The following is a 21,839-nucleotide window of genomic DNA, read 5'->3' as shown; positions in this document are numbered from 1 at the left end:
CTTTTTTTGTGCTTCAGCCTGGAAAGGGTTACAGTTGAAATGCCTGTAGCAGTCTGGAGAAAATTGTGAATCATTGAGTGAAGACAGAATGGGAACCTGGCGTTGCAAGCTGCTTTATGGTTCTTGGTTAGGATTTTCACCACACACGTTTGAGGAGGTTCGGTTAATTTCTGACATTTTTTGAGCCTGATAGAGGTGAAAAGCAGCCTGTGTACTGTGTGATTGCTGGGGGGCTGGGGAAGGAATACAAGAAAAGCAACTTCTGTTTCTTTGGCTTCTTGTGCATTCGACTCCTCTCGCTGCCTTTAGCCAGCTGCTTCTGCAGTGTGTGTATGTGTGTGCAACATGGAGGGAGTGACTCAAAGAGATGCTGCTGCTTTTACCAATATCTATTCAGTAGCTTCCACTGCAGGGGCGATAAGAGCTGGAGGCAATCTTGATGAATCCAAAAGGTCAGTACTATCAATAAATCACCCACAGAAAGGTATTTGAGAGACGTTTTAGCCCACTATCTGCTGTCTCTAAGGAGGAATATTTGTTCCATGCTCTGATTAAGCCAGTAATTTTGTAATGAAAATACAAACCACGGTATTATGAATCAAGTATTTTTTCCATAATTGTAAATGCCTTTTAACACATACATAGTACGAAGATGAAAATAATAATAAAACAAAAACTAAGAAAAATCATAGCTACTGGGAATGAGCAAAAAAAGGAAGAAAAGAAAGCCTGTCCTTCATTGTCCTTTATTTAATTATACTGATGTATTAAAAAGTAGGCTTTTTCTCCTCCCCCATTTTTGTGTCGTGATCTTTAACACTTTATGATCTGTGTAGAATAATGCTGCAATGTTAATGTCTAAATATATAATCTGATGCTTAATACTGAGTTAAATTGGATAATATACAATATGAGGTGAATTACAAGGAATTGTTCAATGTATGTGTCTGCATTTCGTAATTATTTTTCAAGGGGTGAATCTAGCACTGCAGTCCTTAAAAACTAATTTGAGCCTTGGTTGTTTAGTTAAAATTCTTCTGGAATGAAATAGTGTTGATAACTTCAGGTGATAGCTTCACTTTTTCCTTAGGTTTATGTCTTGACTGATTTGAAATAAGACTGTTATTGTTTCAGTTAAGTTGGGATTTTCTTCTGAGCAAAAATGGAATAAATGTTTGCTTGTAGAGAGCGTACAGAGGGCGGAGAGGTCGTTAAACTGAAAACTTACCTTGACTGGAACAACTGCAACCTCCTACCTGATTTTTTTCTAAACCAAGGTTGTTTTGCAAGACCAAAAGTTATTTATGAGCAGGAAGTAGGTGGTTCCTTGCTCTCCTGTTTCAGTTTACATACAAATATACAAAGTTCAGATATTTTGTAACGTGGACTCCACCCACTTGATGCACTCAGTAGCAAGCTACTGGTAGTCTACAGAGGACTGAAAAGAAGCACAGAGTGTTTTCCCTAGTGATTCCCACCCCTCCCCTCGGAATAGCTGTGCTATGTCCAGAATAACGTCATGCTATGAAATACTGGATGTGTTGCATCTCATACAGATTTTCATTTTCTGATGCTGTTGGAAAACGTATCAATCAAAACATTTTATACCAGTACTAAAGTGCCTGTGCTTTTGAATGATTATTGATATTACAAAACAGTTTGCTCTTGTGCAAGTAAGAATGAAAGGCTTCTGTGAATGAAAACCACGAATTTGAAACCACAGAATTCAAATATCTGTGTTGACTACATAATTTGTGCACAGAATTGTCATATGCATGCTTGTAGCTATGAGAGTATATAGTAGAAGTCTTTATTAGTGAAATAATTGGTAGTTGTCTTTCTTTTCAGAATGCATTGCATATTTCCAAGTATGTCCTTTACTACACAATTCCTTTTATTTTCCTGGCCTTCTGTTCTGCTGCAGTGGTGTGTAATGGCAAAATGTACTCTAAAATTGCTAAAAATAGGTATCAGCGTTTTTACTCCTAGATAAGATTCAAGAATGAAAGTAAGTAAAGTTTCTTTCAATAGGACTGCAAGCTCTAATTCATTATCACTGCTGAATTGATTAAATCATTTTTATCAGATATGAAAGCCTTTATAATTTTTCAGTGACTTCAGTATAGAAGGCTAGAGAGAGGTGTGCATAATGCTACCTAGTAAGTATGCAGGAATTGAAACCCAGTTCACCAACGTCAAAACTTGTTCTGCTAAGGGACATCTACTGTGAAAGGTAGTAAGGTGGTGATAGTACATATTGGCTCAGTTCAGACAACACATTTTTCTCAACAGTGGATTTAGAACTCCACAGTGGAGTTTTTCACCACAATTGAGAAATGTGTTGTCTGGCAGGAAAACTCCATGCGATGGTGGAATTTTGAAAACACTCCATGCAGAATATCCACACTGCAGAGGAGAGTTCATGCACAACTATTGGTGTGTTGTGGGGTGATCTCCGTGGAGTTTTCCTTTGCATTGCATTGACTTTTCCCAATGGCTACAGAGTTTCCTGGCAAGAGTGGTGAAAAGAGCGAATGCCGCTCTAGGAGAGCCACTGGGATAGTTGGGTGGGTTTTTTTGCAACAGTGGCTGATGGGATACCATCGGGAGGACCAGGGGAGGAGATAGGGTAGAGGAACTGTTGCAATGGATTTTATTCAACTGCATGGTAGCCCACAGTCACCCAGCAGTGGAGTTAGAACATGTTGTGTGGAGAGTACCTTCTTCAAAACTCAATGGTTGAGTGGAGTTTTCACACTGCATTGACTAACGTGTTGTCTGAACTGAACCGTTTTTACCTAAACAAATGCATGCACATCCTTCTAGCCACAAAGACTCCTAGAACTTTTAGTTTAATTTGAGCTGGTACATTTGTTTCTTACAGCTTTGATTCTTTTATCATGAAACTTTTTAAAGACAATATTACTCTCTGTTTGACTTTGTAAATATCCTGCCATGGTGAGAGAGTTTGTCATTAAATAATTTGGTCTTCTACCTGCTTCTAAATATCAGATGCCCTCATGATTATGTTTTGAAGTCATGAACAGAAGCTGTTCAATATCTGATTTAGATTCTCTAATTATTATTTAATGATTTCTGTAGTAGACAATGCTTGCAATATAGAGTAGGAAGTATTCTGGCTTGGCAGAGCTTACAGTGTGGAACAGACAAGATTGGACTTGATAAAAAGTTCAAGTAAAGGCATGGTGTGGATTGAGAAAAGGGAAAAGAAAACAGGGTGGGAAAGATGCTAGAGGGAGGTGGGGCTGTGAGATTTGATATGCATGTGGAAGAGTAGCTGCCAGGAAAATGGATACATTACGAGAGGGGGTAGACTGACTGTTTTAAATGTGCCTACTCACAGCTTAAAATAGTGTTGGGACAATGTTCGCTCACCTTTAAAACATGGCCAATATGATTTTCTTGACTGTAAAAATGTGTCCGGTAATTTAGAAGACCTTATGCATGCACATACTACCACTGAGCCACAGCCCTTCCACATGGTGCACTGAACTCCTAGACTGGACAACCTCACCCAGCAGATACAGGTATATCTGCAAAATACTGTGCAGATTGGTCACAAAGGCTATCAAGAGGTTGCTGTGTTTTTCTCGTGGTCTAGAATGTAGGTCCATGTCATTTAACCACCCTAGAAAGGTCTGTTGGATGACTCTACAATTGCAATAGTGGCAGAGAAGAATAATTTGGCTGCCATCACTACCACTGTCTTTCAAATATGGTCTAACCCGTGTTTTGTTGGACTCATTCTTTCACCAATGCCACTTTAGCCATTGTCTCACTTTTTCATTGCCCTCAGTTCCTTGAAAACCATGGGGCTTTACTGAGCAGGAGAGGGTGCTCAGGAGCAGTTGGGTCAGTTGTTTGGACCAGTTCACCACTCTGGAGGTCAACTACGGCTTTGACAGAATTTCCTGCAAAAATGACAGGAATATCCTCAAGAGCTATCAGGAAAACATTTTGATCCATTGGCCTCCTCTGGTGGACCATCATAGTGGATTCCCCATTCCTGTAGAGGCTCCCAAGTTCTAGTAAGTCTAAACCACCACCAGGTAGTGGACTGTGACAAAGGAACTAGATATTAGCCTAAAAATGGTTCTTGAACTCAAGAGGCTATATAAAGGTACCAAGATCAGCAATAAATATAGAAAATAAGATCAGGGATCAGATGCTGGTGGATATGAAAGAGTGAAATGGATTGAGAGAGTGCCATAAACAGAGCTACAAAAAGAATGTTCAGATAGTAACAAAACCCTAAATTGGAAAGAGATTCACCAAGAAAGGAATGACTTGACAGTATCAAGAGCTGAAGTAAGATTGAGCAAACAGGAACAGGGTAAAGGCCTTTACTTTTTATTAGAGAGAAGATAAGTAGAAATACAAACTAGTGCAGTTTTTGAAGAACATGGATGACAGTCTGATAAGTATCTGGAGAGAGATAGGTGCAAAAAGTATAGCAAGGGTAGGCAGAATGTTCAAGAAACAGTGAAAAGAAAGGAGATTGATAATTTGACAGAAGAACTGTATCAACGGTGTTGCTTCTTTTCTTTTTTTAAAAGGTGATAGATCTGCCTGTAAAGGACAAAAAGAAAAAAAGAAACTGATAGAAAGATAGAGGCTAAATATATTACAACAGGAAGAACTGCAAAAGCCAAAAATCCGAGTGGGAATTGGATCTAGAGCACAAGTAGAGTTTTTAGAGGAATTAAAGGCAAAATCTCACGCAGTAGTAGGAGAATGAGAGGAAATGAGAATTTGATGAGGTGTCAGATGAGCTTTCTTAGGGAAAGAGTTCCACCAGCAGAGCACACCACTTCAGGTGGCAGAAGCACCTGGTTTGCTTCTCCCCCTCTCTATATATTAAGAACAGTAATTGGAAAAAAATTAACATTGGAAGTGGCTGGATTATGGGCCTCATCTACACCAAGCAGGATATTGCACTAAGAAAATGGTATATAAAAGGCAGGAGCCACACCAAGCAAGATACAGTGGTATGAAAGCAGTATATGGTATGTGTCAGTGGGCCCCAGCAGTTGTCAGTGCACTTCAATACCACTATAAAGCAGTAGTGTGGCTCCTGCCTTTTATATACCACTTTCACACCGCTTTCATAGTGCAATATCCTGCTTGGTGTAGATTAGGCCATGGTCAATTATTATAGCATTGTTTACTTTCCAGAGCATTTTCTCTGAAAGCAGCTTTAAAAGGATTTAGAATTTAGAATCTAGGTACTCATTACCTAGATTCACCAATGCTTCTAATTGTAAAGTAGGCAAATATGCCTTTCATCCCACTGAGCAGTTATGCTGGAGTGTGTGTTTGTGGGGAAGGAGCCGTAGAAAGTATCCTTTAACTTTTTTCTCTTCTTTCTTCCTCTTGGTTCTTTGTATCTAGGCCAATCTTCAAACCATTGCTTCTTGCTCTTTTGTTTAGGAGTTGCTCCAACCTTTCCCAAAGGATGTGGGCAAGTATCATCAGTTAAAATTGAAATACTATTTGAACAAAATCAGTATACCAAATTACTTTTTAAATTCACACACCCCTGTTTAATCCTAGCTGTTGAATGCCAGCCCAATGACAGGTTTATAGATATTTTATTCATCACATTGCTATACCATCAAAGTTCTCTGGGTGGTATACAAAGATTAAGAATGCATTTCAGAATGCGTTCAGCCTTTTGACTTTACTGACTTTCCAGTAAAGGAAAGGAAACGGAGTTGCACATTATAGGGACATCCACCATGAGCAGCAAAGGCACATAGATATATGCTGCTGTAAAGTGACACACGGATAATTATGGCAAGATGGCTCTTAGTTGACCTTAACAGCCATAGAAATCCAAAGGAGTGAAAGCAGTCTCTGAGATAAATAAAACAAAACTGCGCTTGGATATTTTTTAAAAAAGGTTTCTTTTAAAGGATCAGCCAATAAGGCAGGCCAAATTTTCATTCAGTGCGCTCGAGGGTTTGTGCTGTGACCCATCTAAAATTATGGATAGTGCTTTCCCAATATACAGGGGTTTATGACTATTTAGAATAATTCAGCAGTTACCTATTAAAAGTCATGCATAGCAACCATCAAGTGTTATCAAGTCATGTTTGCAACAACTTTTGAACTTTTCCTCCAAATAAAGAACTTTGGGAAGCAATATCGTATCTCAGTGGGAATTACCTTGATATTTTTTTTTGTTTCTTTCTGCCTCAAATTCATCTCTTCCCCAATAGCTGTTAATAATATTTAATCACTTCAAGTTTAATTTCCACCAGTATGCTCTCTTGTACATCTCAGACATTTTCCGTATTTCATTGTGATTGACTTAACATTATGTATAACACTGAACGATTTTATTTGTATCCAGCTTTGTCAGCACTAATTTGCAATCCATCATGGAAATAGAATTATTAATCCCATGAAAAAATGATAATCTTTCCTACTTCAGCTGCATGAAGTAACGGTCACTTACATGTTCATGCTTGTTCTATTTCTTTCCTGCCTAAAGATACAGGTATTCAATTAAATGGAATGGTGGTCTAGAGGCCACATCTACTTTGACACCGACATGCACTAAAAGACACATTGGATGTGTACAAACCTGAGACTGCGATTTAAACTAATTTAACTTGTTTTAAACTGGTCAGTTTGTGGTAAACCACAATTCCTGTAGGTGTGTTTGTGTGTGGGAGCATGTGAGCCAAAGGCTCATGTGGGCTCATTCCAGCTCATGTACATCATATTAAGTCATGGTTTAACGTGATATGTAAATGTGGCCGATAGATTGAGATAACAGAGGCTGTTTCAATAAAAGGTTAATGCGTGCAAGATTTTGGTGTTCCAAAAGCTTACACTTAAGGCAAGAGAGCTTCTGAAGCCACAAACATTTTATATCAGGGGTGGGGAATATGGGGATTTCCAGATGTTGCTGGACTGCAGCTCCTGTAATAATTGGCCATTGGCCGTTCTTGCTGGGGATTATGGAAGTTGGAATCCAGTAACATCTGGAGGGCCATAGGTTGCATGTTCACAAACAAAAGGTGCTTTGATAAACTATCCCTTTTAAAATTCATTATTCATTCATAGGAGCAGCACAACAATAATTTACCACAATATTGTAACATGAGGCAAAGAATGGATTAAATAAATTAATAATGTTTCTGTTTTAAGGAAGATGGACTGAGGCAGTCAAAGTGACTGAAGTCAAGACTGACATTTGAATGGCAGATACAGGAATGGAGTCTGATTTCTCTGAGATGCCTTAGCTTGATTTCAAAGCCACCTTTATTTGTGTACAGAAATTTTCTCTGTGACATATATTTGAAAAAGAATAAAGCCGTGGAACTTAACTTTTATGATATAATTTTGACAGTTTCGTTCTTTCCACTAAATTTAGAAGCATAGAAAATTACAGATTCCCAACGCTATTTTTACAGGCGACAAAACTGGAGGCCTGATGACAGAATATATAGTTCACCATAATAAGAAAATAAGTTGAGGATGGGGTAATTTGAGTATCCTTAGCTGCTTGCTGTGTGTGGTAAAATATGGATGGATGTGTCAGCTGAAAAGCAGCTGCTTCTTAAATCTAGTAATTCATTCTTATAGTGCAGAGCAATATAATATTGATCAAGTGAGATTCAGAGGAGAGAAATTTAAGTGAAGACTTTACTCTGGTATTTTTTTTTCTGAACAGGCAACCCTGGTTTTGACATGGAGTCTATGTCCAGCAAGGAGTTGTGGCTAACACATCTGTCTAATAAGTGATCTGTATCATTTATTCTTCTTTTTAGTTTTTAGTTTAAGGAGCTTTATGGGATATCTTTTTTTAAGAGTGAAAAGGCTCTTATTTAAAAAGTACTTGTAAATCTCTGGATTCAAAAGGCACTGAGTGCTGCTGGTGGTTGATGGTTTGTCTAAAATAGCTACCTGTTAATGGTTCTATTTAGAAAACACTCTCAGACATTGATTATAGGCATACAGTCTTAATTATTCCAGATGATGCATTAGAAAGATGGAGTGTTTGATTCTGGTGAAGACTTTAAAGTAAGTTACATTAGGGAGGAGGGTTATTGCATGCATAACCTTTAATTTGGGGGGTATGTGAGAATTTCTTGAGGCTTTTAAACTGAAGTTCTTGGATACTTTGCTTGACATTTTATTAAAAGCCTGAGATTAATATTTACTCTAGTGCAATTCCAAGTCATAATGAGTTGAACATAACGAATTGAATATAAGGTATCAGGGATGAAAATGGAATTTCTGAAAGTGCTTGTGGTGTGACTCCATTGAGGGACTGAGTTTTTTCAGTGCTCTTCCCTCCTGTGAGAGGCTCATCTGAACCACTAAAATGGGGAAATTGCTGAAATTCTTTCTTCTGTGTCTTGTACTTATTAAAGGAACTATAACAGAGGCCATAGCTAGATGGGGTGAAATCCCGGGGTGATCCCTGTGCGTCCACATGACGTCCAGGGGATCCCGGGATCAGGGAGGAATGATCCCTCCCTTGCCCCGGGATCTCACCCTCCCATTTAACCCTGGTTTTCCCCCCGTCTCGGGCTGAGCCCGAGCAGAACGTGTGGCTGGGTGACCCAGCTCCTTGCGATTCCTTGCCGGGAGCTGCACACAGGGTGCAATGCTCCTCAGGAGCGCTGTGCCCAACAGAGGTAGGTTGTGGGGAATGGGGAAAATAATATTTTTTTTAAAAAAAAAACCTTCCCTTTTGCACATGAGCGTTCGTGTGCTGCTGCCCCTTTAATCCCCCCCCCCCAAATGGCGGGTGCGACGCCTCTCCTTCTGAGGTCGTTGTGCATCGCGTGTTAACAGAGGAGGGATCTTGTGATAAACACATTGCGAGATCTTCTCTCCTCCATCGCGGGCTAACCAGTAGGTCTAGCTAAGGCCTGAGATAATGTTTATTTACTTATTAATTAATATGCTGCTATCTCATTTAAAATCCCTAAGTAGTTTACATTAAAATACACAGTAAAATACATCATAACAGTATAACAGCCCAGATAATAATACTTAATCAAAATATTAAACACTTTACAATTCCATATCAATTTCAACGGAGTAGTAACAGGATCACTCACAGGTCAGGGAAAGCTTATCTGAATAGGTGTGTTTTCAAGAGGAATTTAAAACTTGCCACTGTTTCTGCTCCTCGAGTCACACGTTACTAAGGGTGAGAGCCACCACTGAGAGAGCCCTTATATGCACTCCATTAGCCTTATAATGACCAATGTGGCTTTTTTGGAAGATCTCGGGGGTTGACTGTGTATACAGAAGGGAAGATGGTCAGCTAGGTATCCTGGTCCCATGTCATGTAGGGATTTGCATGTCAACAGCAAAACCTTGAATGTGGCTTGGTAGCTAGTAGGTAGCCAGTGCAGTTCTTTTAATACAGGTACAATATGTGTTTAGTTAGGTGTTCCAATGAACATCCTGGCACCTGCATTTTGCATTAGCCTCAGCTTCTGAACCAGGTGCCAGAGCAGCCCCAAATAGAGTGCACTGCAGTATTCTAACTGTACGGTCACCAATTCATAGATTACAGTAGGTAGGCTATCCCTGTCCAGGAATGAGTGAAGTTGGTGCTCCAGCCGAATTTCAGAATGGGCGTTCTGAGCCACTGAGGTCAGTTGGGCTGCTGGTGACAATGATGGATCAAGGAACATTCCCAGACTGTTCCTTAAGAGAGAATGCAACCCCTCCAGACTATGTGTCATGTGAGGGCTGTTTAACAGGAATGTATTGTGGCAAATGCAGTATGCAGATAACTTGACTATGATTTAAAGACACAGGTACGCTAAACTGCATGGATCCCTGCTGTCCACTAGTGGCACTACAAGCTCGTTTTAATCTTTCATTTTAAATAAATGTCAATAAATAAAGGAAGCGTATCAATAAAATCCCTGATGACAATTATGCCCAATAAAAATGTTGCTTTATTCCTGGAACTTCATAGTACAACTTGCACCTATAGATTACAGCAGAGTAATAGTTTAATATCAACATTTTAGATAGTTGTTGGGAGGGAGTCATTTTATATATCCCCCCCCTTCTAGAATAGGGAATTCAATATATAGGAGCCAAAGGCTCTAGTCTTTTCTAATTACTTTCCTAGAAGAGTTGCCTGCAATTATGCCTTTAACACACAATGTGCATTTCATAATGATTTATGCAGAATCATTACTTGGAACAGTAATTACATTGCTAATCTTGAAAGGAAGCAGGTAAAAAATGGTTCAGCACATGTTGTGTTTATCTAATGCAAGCTGTTTGCCTCCAAGCATGGCAGAAATGATCATTCTAATATAGGGGGTTTCATTGCTTCCAGTATGTTGTATCTGAAGTTCAGCTACCATTGTGACCTCTGTTTCTTTTAAAGCATGAGTAGTCTTTCGGTGAGTGTGTATATATTTGTGAAAATAATATTTTAGCATGTTTTCATACAAACAGTAGAACTATACCTAGGCAACTAACTGCAGAAGCAAATCTTTAGAGGACTAGCAGTTTTCGTGAATTGTCCTCAACTCCCCCCCCCTCCCCGTACCTCTGATAGTGTTCTTCCTCCCTGGTTGTGTGACTGGCATTGTTGAAATAGCATAGAATTTGTACTGAGTTATAAACATCTACCATGGAGTTTACTTGAGTAGGCAGCATGACACTAGAATAAATCTAAGTAGCTAATATACATTTATATTTAAACAACGTGTTTATAAAACATCTGATGAAGGCTCCCAAAATGGCTTACAATGTTAATGAACTGAACCTAATAATAAAAATATAATGGAAGAAGAAAGTAGTAGCGTATCAACATATGGATGGAAGAAACTATGTGATGCTACATGTCTGTATTTATGGAATCTGTAAGTATAGTAATGTGTTCTTATTATAAGTCTACCGTTATGGTTCTGCTATGTCTCTGTGTTTTATGGTTTTTCCAGGGGGAGATGAGTGTCTGGAAGAACGGTGGAACAATTATATAGTGTGTGCTATATAATTGTTCCTGTGCTGTGCAAGTGAGATAGGATAGAGATAGGGAATTGATGTTAAAAGGTTTAGATAAGGTAAGACTGAGAACTGAGAGAGGAAAGAAAGGTCTGTGCTGATTGTGAAATGTTTGATTGAGAGACTGATTAGATTTATTGCGTATGAGAGAGTATATGTACTGTTGAACAATTTGATTTAATTAGTAAATATTCCTTTGTTTATAAAAAAAAATCCTATGCATTTTGCTCTTGGCTACATAAGAGGGCAAAATTGTAGGTGATAATAAAAGCCTGTGCGTCCAATCAGATAGAGGATAGAGTGTAGGTTAAACCTGAGCCTAAAGGCCCTGGTAGCAGCAGAATCAAGTGTCTATAGGGGAAGGTGTTTCCGGCTGGGTGAGAAAGATCTTAGAGAAGGAGAAATCTCACTGAGAATAGTCAGAAATGCTACAATTCACAAGAAGTTGTTAATTCTTTGGTTCACCTTAATAGTGATCTTCTGAAACATGGTTTTGACGAAATGATGAAAATCAAACTGAGGCCATTATATTTGGCTCATTTGGTGCTTCCTAAATTTATAATAAAACAAAAGCAGAAAAAGCTCATCAACTGGTGAGGCAGGATGAATTTATATTCTTGTAAGATAGATGAGAAGTATTTTATTTGAGTCAACTAATACTCCTAGGTAAGGTGCTAAAGTAATTCACTGAAAATCCTTCAGACATAGTCAAAAGCCCTTTGACTTTTGGATAGACATTTAAAGAAAATCTCACAGGAATGATAATAAGAGTAAAATTCCAAGTAACAAAGGAAGATTGCCAGGGCAATGGCAGATATTTAACATTTTTGTTTTGTTTAAAGATGTTTAATTATGCCATTTTGATAAAACTCTTAACTAATGCTCTCTGTGTGTGTGTGTGTGTGCGTGTGTGTGTGTGTGTGTCTGAAAAATCTGCAGAATTTGTCAGTAAATCTCTGCTTTTAAGAGTTTGTTGGGTAAATATCTAATTAACATAATATACCTCTGATACTAATTAAATCACTCTTTATCTTTTCTGCCTTAGTGGGAAGTTGCAATAGATAATTTCAGTAATTTTGAAAAGACATTTGATAAAAACTGTTGGAATGATCTCAATTCTGGCTTTGGGGAAGAAAATTACCTCAATCTAGCAAGGAAGAGTAACCCTTAGAAACAGCGATCCATCGTGCAATTTTTGTTCAGGCCCCAAATAACTCACTTTTGATGTACATGTACTAGTTCACTAGTTAGTATGTAATTAGAATTAGATAGTTACTTGTATTGAGTAAAGCTTCCGTTTTTGACTTGCTCATGGTTCAAATTTTATGTAGCTATGAGATATCAAGCACTGACAAGGCGGCTACAGGAATTATCATTAAAAATGTATATTTACATTGCTTAAGTTCTTGTTAGCCATACCTTTTGTGCAACAGTTTGTTCTTGTTGATTTTCAAACTTCCCTGATGCAATTAAAATCACCATCATCATCCCAGACCTTGAAACAAATTGGTTCTGCCGGTTTCCTTGGTTTCTCTAAGTAATGAAGACTGCCTCAGCTTGCTTTTGACTGAAATGCCTCATTTCTTGTGTAAGGCTGATATTACGGTCACTTCATTATTCTACTTTCCTTCACTAGCATCAGCATAACTGGCATTAGTCATTGTTCTTCCAGCACTTTTTAATGGGTTCTGAGATGGATTTTTTCAAGGCTTAAACCATGGCCAACCATGACAGCTTCCATTCTATGCATCATACTACCCTTTCAAGTGAAATTATTTTAAGTATCCATGGACCATTTTATATCCTTGCATTTTTATTTTTATTTTAAGAAAAAGCATCCTGAATTGCGCCCGTAATATGCAGTGCCAAGGCTTTGAAGTTCTTTTTATTCTTCGCTCATGAAAACATTTCATTACCCACAGTGTAACTCAGGATAATTAAAAAGGTCATATTGAAATACTTCTGCCTCTAGCACAAGGCAGTGTGCACTGGAGAGAAATATTAATGTAACTGGCATCTTGATCTCAAACATTTGTGCTAGCATATCTGCTAGCAATACAGGCATAACGTCATGCCTTCTGACATTGCACTGATGATTGTACCCGCTCTTCTTTGCTAGGGAAACAAATCTAGGGAGTTCCAGCACATGTCACAAGAGAGATGCCTTTGAATTTAATTTGCTCTATTTGTGCCATGTATGGTGTTAATGTGGGACAAATAGAAAGCAGAAGAGCCATTTAAAAATAGTGTACAATTTGTGGCTGGTGTAGTTTTTGTATTCATATTACAAATTGAATAACAAATGGAACGTACGCACAGAGGAAAAAATGCACTATTATTATTATTATTATTATTATTTATTTATTTATATAGCACCATCAATGTACATGGTGCTGTACAGAGTAAAACAGTAAATAGCAAGACCCTGCCGCATAGGCTTACAATCTAATAAAATCATAGTAAAACAATAAGGAGGGGAAGAGAATGCAAACAGGTACAGGGTAGGGTAAGCAGGCACAGGGTAGGGAAAAACTAACAGTAGAAAGTAACAGTAGAAGTCTGCACAACATCAAGTTTTAAAAGCTTTAGGAAAAAGAAAAGTTTTTAGTTGAGCTTTAAAAGCTGTGGTTGAACTTGTAGTTCTCAAATGTTCTGGAAGAGCGTTCCAGGCGTAAGGGGCAGCAGACGAAAATGGACGAAGCCGAGCAAGGGAAGTAGAGGCCCTTGGGCAGGCGAGAAACATGGCATCAGAGGAGCGAAGAGCACGAGCGGGGCAATAGTGTGAGATGAGAGAGGAGAGATAGGAAGGAGCTAGACCGTGAAAAGCTTTGAAGGTTAACAGGAGAAGTTTATATTGGATTCTGAAGTGAATTGGAAGCCAATGAAGTGACCCATTAGATTGTGACCTTCCAAGTTTCTTCTAAGTAGACCTTCTAAGTAGCTCTGTTTGTTTACTATGTTGTGTGGGAAGACAGCTCAGGGGAAATTTGAAGTTCTGCATTTGTGTCAAGTCTGCTCTAGTGGGCAATCAGTTAGTAGCTTGCAGTTAAGCATATTGCTAATAGTCAAATCCTCTGGAAAGTAGGTTGCTTTAATTTAGATTCAATAGGAGGAAAATGTGCATTATGACTTGTACACTTTTAAAACTAAGCCACTGATTTGTTACTGGAGTATTGTTTCATCCTCCTCAACTATTAAATTTAATTTAAAGTTCTTTAGTACCTGATGTCATTCATGACATAAGTCTTTAGAAATCTGTCAAGGAAATACAGTAATTAATATTAATTCTTTTCCTACCTGGACTAATGGCAGTCTGAAAATAAGCAATGACTAGATGATAGTTAGAATGACTTTCAGTAGGAATGTCCCTTTTCTGTAGCTTTTCCATTTTAATGAACAAACCCTTAGGCCTTGGAGAGATAATTGGCTGGGCTCAGGGGTATTTGTATATCTCCTGAAAATACCTTCCACTGTTTACAAATTTGAACATCAATGCATTGTTCCCATGTAATAGCTACATAGCTATCAATGTGGCTTTTAAATAGATTCATCTTATGTATTCTTGTTACTGAGAACAGTGTTGCATAGTGGTTAGCGTGTCAGACTGGGACTAGGGAGGCCTCTCCCCACCACCATGTTATCTAGCTATCTCCTCTGTAAAGCATCTGTGTGGGATTGACCTTGGGTCTACCAAAATAGCTGTTTAAAGAACAAAATGTGTTGGATGAAGTAAAGCACACCTAATATCTCTTCAAGTTGGATATTTAATTATGAAGTAACCGTTTTTGCTTGTCAGTATGTTTCAGTTGTTGATAGTGAAATACCTGGGGTAAAATAACTTTGGGGTAAAATAATGAGTGACATTGTGAGTACAATACTGAAAATACCAACTCAACTCATCATACAGTTACGTTGTGAAGATTTATGTTGAACTTGTGTTTCTCAGAGAATAGGTCCATGGACGTAACTGATTTTGAACTTCCTCTCAGTTTCAAAAGCAATTTTTGATGTTGCATGGTGGTCTGCTGTTTAGAAAGATACAAGCACAAAACCTCCTTTGTACACTTCTTTGGGGAGTACAACCCAAGGGTCAAGTGTAGCATTCAATATATTATATTCAATGAACAAAAAACCTACGGTTTATAAAACAACGTTAAGGCCCTACACTTTTCCACCAAGCTCCAAAAAGCGGGGAAATTGGGAGTTAAGGCTCGCCAGCCTTAACGCCACATCCTCCCTAAGGAGGCAGAAAGTACCAGTGAAATTCTCATTCTGCCAAAGCAGATAAACCATGAGGACAGGATGGAGAATAGGATATGCAGAGGTGACTGTGGGGTTGTGGAAAACTGATGACGAACAACTTAGAGCCACCTACTTCTTTTTTTGTTTAGAGCAGCCCTTCCCCAACCTGGTGCCCTCCAAAGGTGTTAGACTGTGATGATCCATCATTGCAAGTCAGTATGTCCCGTGGTCAGGAATGCTGGGACAGCAGGATGGGAAACGTAGGGCGGCGCCTCCAGGCAAGCCCCCCCTACCCACCCACCCCGCTTACCTGCTCTGTCGTTGTTGGGCCCGGGCTTGAACTGAGCGCCCTGGTGCACCCGGAAGCAAGGCCACACTTGCAGCCTTGCTTCTGGGTGGACCCAGGGGCTCAATTCAAGTCAGGGCCAGGCGATGACAGAGCAGGTAAGAACACCCCCCACCTGGCCCCTTACCTGGACCTGCTGCCACCGCTGCACAAAGTGTGGCAGCTCCAGCCAACCCCCCTCCTGCCTGGCCCCTTACCTGGAGCTGCCACTGCACAAACTGTTGCGGTGGCAGCTCCAGGCAAGCCCCCACCCCAGCCCACCCCACTTACCTTCTCCGTCATGGCCTGACCCGTGCTTGAATTGAGCCCCTGAGTCCACCCAGAAGCAAGGCTGCAGGTGCGGACTTGCTTCTGGGTGGACCACGGCACTCGATTCAAGCCGGGGCCCAGCAACAACAGAGCAGGTAAGTGGGGTGGGCTGGGGTGGGGGCTTGCCTGGAGCAGGTGCCGCAGTTTGCACAGCAGTGGCAGTGGGTCTAGGTAAGGGCCCAGGCGGGAGGGGGGGTGCTTACCTGCCCCGTCGTCCCTGGGCCCAGGCTTGAATTGAGCTTCCGGATGGACCAGGGTGCTCAGTTCAAGCCCGGGCCCAGTGACGATGGAAGATGTAAGTGGGTTGGGGCTTACCTGGCAGCAGGGCCAGGCAGGAGGGGGTGGGGTTTCTTACCTGCTCCGTTGTCGCAGTCCAACACCTTTGGAGGGCACCAGGTTGGGGAAGGGCTGCTCTAAACAAAAAAAGAAGTAGGTGGCTCTAAGTTGTTCGTCATCAGTTTTCCACAACCCCACAGTCACCTCTGCATATCCTATTCTCCATCCTGTCCTCATGGTTTATCTGCTTTGGCAGAATGAGAATTTCACTGGTACTTTCTGCCTCCTTAGGGAGGATGTGGCGTTAAGGCTGGCGAGCCTTAACTCCCAATTTCCCCGCTTTTTGGAGCTTGGTGGAAAAGTGTAGGGCCTTAACGTTGTTTTATAAACCGTAGGTTTTTTGTTCATTGAATTTCATGGCTTTTTGTAAAGGATAACGAGCCCTTCCCTCTTTTAAATGCAGTTACTGTAGTATAGCTCCTGCAGCTTTCACTGTTGTGATGAAAAGGAGATTTCACCAGGTTCTCCATATATACAAATGACACCTGGTGAAATTCCCTTTTCATCAGAACAGTGCAAGCTGCAAGAGCTATACTAGAGTAATCAGATACAAAAGAGGTCAGGGCTTCTGCAGCTTGCACTGTTGTGATGAAGAGGAGATTTCACCAGGTTCTCCATATATACAAATGACACCTGCTGAAATTCCCTTTTCTATGCAATTTTTAAAGATGCAGGAGCCCTGTCTTCCTTTCCATGTGGCTAGGGTGACCATATGCAAAAGAGTACAGGGCTCCTGCATATTTAACAGTTGTATAGAAAAGTACATTTCAGCAGGTGTCAGTTGTATTCATGCAGCACCTGGTGATATTCCCTCTTCGTCACAACAGTTAAAGCTGCAAGAACCCTGCCATCTTGACCAGTTACAAAAGAGGCAAGGCTCCTGCGACTTTAAATGTTGTGATGAAGAGAGAATTTCACCAGGTGCTACATACATGCATACAAATGACACCTGCTGAAATTCCCTTTTCTAGGCAACTATTAAAGATACAGGAGGCCTGTACTCTTTTGCATATGGTCTCCCTAGCCACATGGAAAGGAAAACAGGGCTCCTGCATTTTTAAAAATTGCATAAAAAGGGAATTTCAGCAGGTGTCACTTGTATTCATGCAGCACCTGGTGAAATTCCCTCTTCGTCTTAACAGTTAAAGCTGCAGGAACCCTGCCATCTTGACCAGATACAAAAGAGGCAAGGCTCCTGCAGCTTTCACTGTTGTGATGAAGAGGGAACTTCAGCAGGTGCTACATGCATACAAATGACACCTGCTGAAATTCCCTTTTCTATGCAACTATTAAAGATACAGGAGCCCTGTACTCTTTTGCATACGGTCTCCCTAGCCACATGGAAAGGAAGACAGGGCTCCTGCATTTTTAACAGTTGCCTAGAAAAGGGAATTTCAGCAGGTGTCATTTGTATATATGGAGAACCTGGTGAAATTTCCTCTTCATCACAACAGTTAAAGGTGCAGGAGCTATCCTAGAGTGACCAGATTTAAAAGAGGGCAGGGCACCTGCAGCTTTAACTGCAGTGATGAAGAGGGAATTTCACTAGATTCCCCATATATACAAATGACACCTACTGAAATTTCCTTTTCAATACAACTGTTAAAGATACAGGAGCCCTGTCCTCCTTTTCATATGGTCACCCTAGTTAAAACCAATATGAAATTTTAAAAGAGTAAAATCCAATTAAAACGAAACAGTGGATTTAGCCATCAAAGGCTTTTTTAAAAAGCCATGCTTAACCTGGCACCGAAATGAAGCCAGGGCTGGCACCAGTTGGGCCTCCAGGGGGAGGGAATTCCACAGCCGGGGTGCCACAACAGAGAAGGCCCTGTCCCATGTTCCACCATAGCATATATCTGGTGTTGGTAGGGCACCAAGAAAGGCTCCTCAGACATGCCTCGACAGGCAGATATAGGCTTTAAATCTGAAACAACACGTAAGTACATAAGAAGAGCCCTGCTGGATCAGACCATGCTGGATCTGAGGGTCCATCTAGTCTAGCACTCTGTTCACACAGTGGCCAACTAGCTGTCAACCAGGGACCCACAAGCAGGACACAGTGCCACAGCACCCTACCACCCATGTTCCCCAGTAACTGTATATAGGCTTACTGCCTCAGATGCTGGAGGTAGCACATACCCATCAGCACATCTCCGGTTCCTACGTCACGGTGCCATGAGGGCTACATCAGCTGTCTTCTGGGGATATGGCAGTTGTGTGTGTGTGTGTTCATGCAAAACACATACACATGCACATATACAAGTACGTAAACATGCACACATTCACAGGAGCCACTCACATGCCATTTAAAACTTACACACACATGACTATGTCATACGCACATCACACACCTGTTTCTACAGAACACCTCTCATTCTCACTCTCTCAAATCCACCCCCATCACACATCTCTCTCTCTCAGTGACCCTGTTCAGATGACACACGAAATCATGCTGGTTAACCAATTTGAGCTAACCATGAGGGCTTAGCATGTTGTGTGCAAGACATTTGCCTAACCATGGTTGCTGTATAACCACATTGGCCTGGTTCAAACAACACGCTAAACCATGCGATCCAAAGGGAGAGGCGGGAAATAAGAAATAAATTGATGATGATGATGATGATGCTTAACCACAAAATGGTTAAGGGAATGCATGCATTCCCTTAACCATTTTGCAGTTAAGCAGCATGGTTTAGCGTGTAGTCTGAACCAGGCCATTCTAACTATTTTCACCGTAGTTCCATGGTTCTGTGAAACAGAACTATGTGTGGCCAGTGGTAACCACAACAAGATGTGGTTAGCATAACGTTTCCTAAAATGTCATCTGAACAGCATCTCTCTCTCTTTCTCTCACACACACAAGGAGGTCGGCGCAGCCCGACCTACAGCCGCTGTCCCCACCTCATCCCCCCCCCACGTACGCCGGGGGAGAGGAGGTCGGCGCGGCCCGACCTACAGCCGCCGCCCCCACCTCATCCCCACACACACACACGCGTACGCCGGGGGAGAGGAGGTCGGCGCGGCCCGACCTACAGCCGCCGCCCCCACCTCATCCACACACACACACACACACACGTACCCGGGGGAGAGGAGGTCGGCGCGGCCCGACCTACAGCCGCCGCCCCCACCTCATCCACACACACACACACACACACACACACACGCGTACGCCGGGGGAGAGGAGGTCGGCGCGGCCCGACCTACAGCCGCCGCCCCCACCTCATCCACACACACACACACACACACACACGCGTACGCCGGGGGAGAGGAGGTCGGCGCGGCCCGACCTACAGCCGCCGCCCCCACCTCATACACATACACACACACACACACACACGCGCGTACGCCGGGGGAGAGGAGGTCGGCGCGGCCCGACCTACAGCCGCCGCCCCCACCTCATCCACACACACACACACACACGCGTACGCCGGGGGAGAGGAGGTCGGCGCGGCCCGACCTACAGCCGCCGCCCCCACCTCATACACATACACACACACACACACACACACACGCGTACGCCGGGGGAGAGGAGGTCGGCGCGGCCCGACCTACAGCCGCCGCCCCCACCTCATCCCCACACACGTACGCCGGGGGGGGGGGAGGAGGTCGGCGCGGCCCGACCTACAGCTGCCGCCCCCACCTCATCCACACACACACACACGTACGCCGGGGGGGGAGGAGGTCGGCGCGGCCCGACCTACAGCCGCCGCCCCCACCTCATCCCCCTCTCCCCACACACGCGTACCCGGGGGAGAGGAGGTCGGCGCGGCCTGACCTACAGCCGCCGCCCCCACCTCATCCCCCCCCCACACACGTACCCGGGGGAGAGGATGTCGGCACGGCCCGACCTACAGCCGCCGCCCCCACCTCATACACACACACACACACACACACGCGCGTACGCCGGGGGAGAGGAGGTCGGCGCGGCCCGACCTACAGCCGCCGCCCCCACCTCATCCCCACACACACACACACACACACACACACACACACATGTACCCGGGGGAGAGGAGGTCGGCGCGGCCCGACCTACAGCCGCCGCCCCCACCTCATCCCCACACACACACGTACCCCGGGGGAGAGGAGGGACTTCTCTTACCTCCTTCCTCATTGCAGATCTGGTGGGAAATGGAGTTCTCTGACGTAAGCGAAAGTGTCGCAAAGGCCTATTGCGACACTTTCGTTTCCGGCAAGGAACCATTTCCCGCCAGACCAGCAAGGAGGAAGGATGTAAAAGGTAAGTCCCTCCTCTCCTCTCCTCTCCTCTCCTAGCCTCCCCCGCCCAAGTCGGCTAAAAGCCCGGCTTGCAGCCGGGAAGGCCTGCGCCGCGTGTGTGTGTCTCTGTGTGTGTGTGTGTGTGTGATTGATTGTTTCCCTAGCCTCCGGCTGCTGCCGCAGTTGGCAGCAGCAGAGACCAGGGAATCAATCACACACACACACACACACGCGCGGCGCGGGGCCCCCTCCTCCCCCCCTCCCCCCCTCCGCCCAAGTCAGCTGCAAGCCTGGGTTTCAACTGAGCGCCCGGCTTGCTTTCGGGTGGAGCCGAGCGCTCAATTGAAACCTCAGCCTGCAGCCGACGGACAAGGTGAAACGGGGGTGGGTGGGGGGCGACTCCCCCCCCGATTTCCCCCCTCCCGCTACGCCTGGGCCCGCCGCTGCACGAATGCAGCAGCGGCTCCAGGCAAGCTCCCCTCACCCCACTTACCTGACCCGTCGGGGATGAGCGCCGGCCGCGCTCTCCCTGCTTCTCCCTCCTCTCTCTGGGGATTCTGAAGCTCACGCGCATGCGTGAGCTTATCAGATTCCCCATTGAGAAACATGGGATTTTAAAAAATTAATTAAAAATTGATGGAACGGTCTTTCGAAAAAAGAAAGGCCATTCCATCAATCGGATGGATAGGGGAATTTAATCCTGATTATAGATTGCTCCGGGAGGCTTCCCCTTTTGCGCTGTGAGTGCGCAAAAAAAAAGTCGCCACCCCCAGGAGAACCAAAGCAGATTGTGACGGACAGACTTTCTCTCCCTTTCTCTCCTTTAAACTCCCACCCAGACCTCAATATTTCAGGAATCTCCCTGAAACGCGCAGGGAATGTAAAGCCAGCATTTCTTTCTGGCAGTACCGCGTTTCAGAAAGACTCCTGAAATATTTTTCATTTTAGGACCCTAAATTCCCCTCCCCCCCCCGCTAATAAATTATAATGGTAGAATGCTCAGATTACTGACGGGCCTTAACATACAGCAGCCACTACCGTGGCTGCTGTAATAGGCATCAAATAATGGGCTACTTGACAAATGGACAGTTAACTTTCTGATATGAGGATTGTGGATCACCAAATGCATATCTTTGAATCCATGCTATGCTTCCAAACTATCAAGAGCCATTATGAGGGCAGTCTGTCAACAACACATAATGAACCCAGAGGGGACTTAAGTCTGAGCACTTCGAGAATGGGGATGATTGTCATGTGTGGCAACGATGGATGTACCACCATTTTTCACAACTCCCAAATATTGGACACAGCATGGAAGACTTTGTATGAGAGAGTGATATTAAAAAACAAACAACCCCAAAAA

At 43.0% G+C, this 21,839-nt stretch overlaps 1 protein-coding gene across 1 annotated transcript in view; it reads left to right on the top strand.

Annotated features, from left to right (window-relative positions):
* The first annotated feature begins 202 nt into the window (after positions 1 to 202).
* ARHGAP32 (Rho GTPase activating protein 32) overlaps positions 203 to 21,839 on the top strand; it is a 159,768-nt gene continuing 138,131 nt past the window's right edge. The window contains exon 1 of the mRNA XM_063139524.1: positions 203 to 452. Within this exon, the coding sequence (XP_062995594.1) occupies positions 346 to 452 (107 nt within the window). The 5' untranslated portion in view covers positions 203 to 345. The remainder of the gene's footprint in view (positions 453 to 21,839) is intronic.

The sequence above is a fragment of the Elgaria multicarinata genome, chromosome 12 (assembly GCF_023053635.1).
Source record: "Elgaria multicarinata webbii isolate HBS135686 ecotype San Diego chromosome 12, rElgMul1.1.pri, whole genome shotgun sequence".
Classification (NCBI taxonomy): domain Eukaryota; kingdom Metazoa; phylum Chordata; class Lepidosauria; order Squamata; family Anguidae; genus Elgaria; species Elgaria multicarinata.
This window is presented reverse-complemented; position numbering and strand designations above follow the sequence as displayed.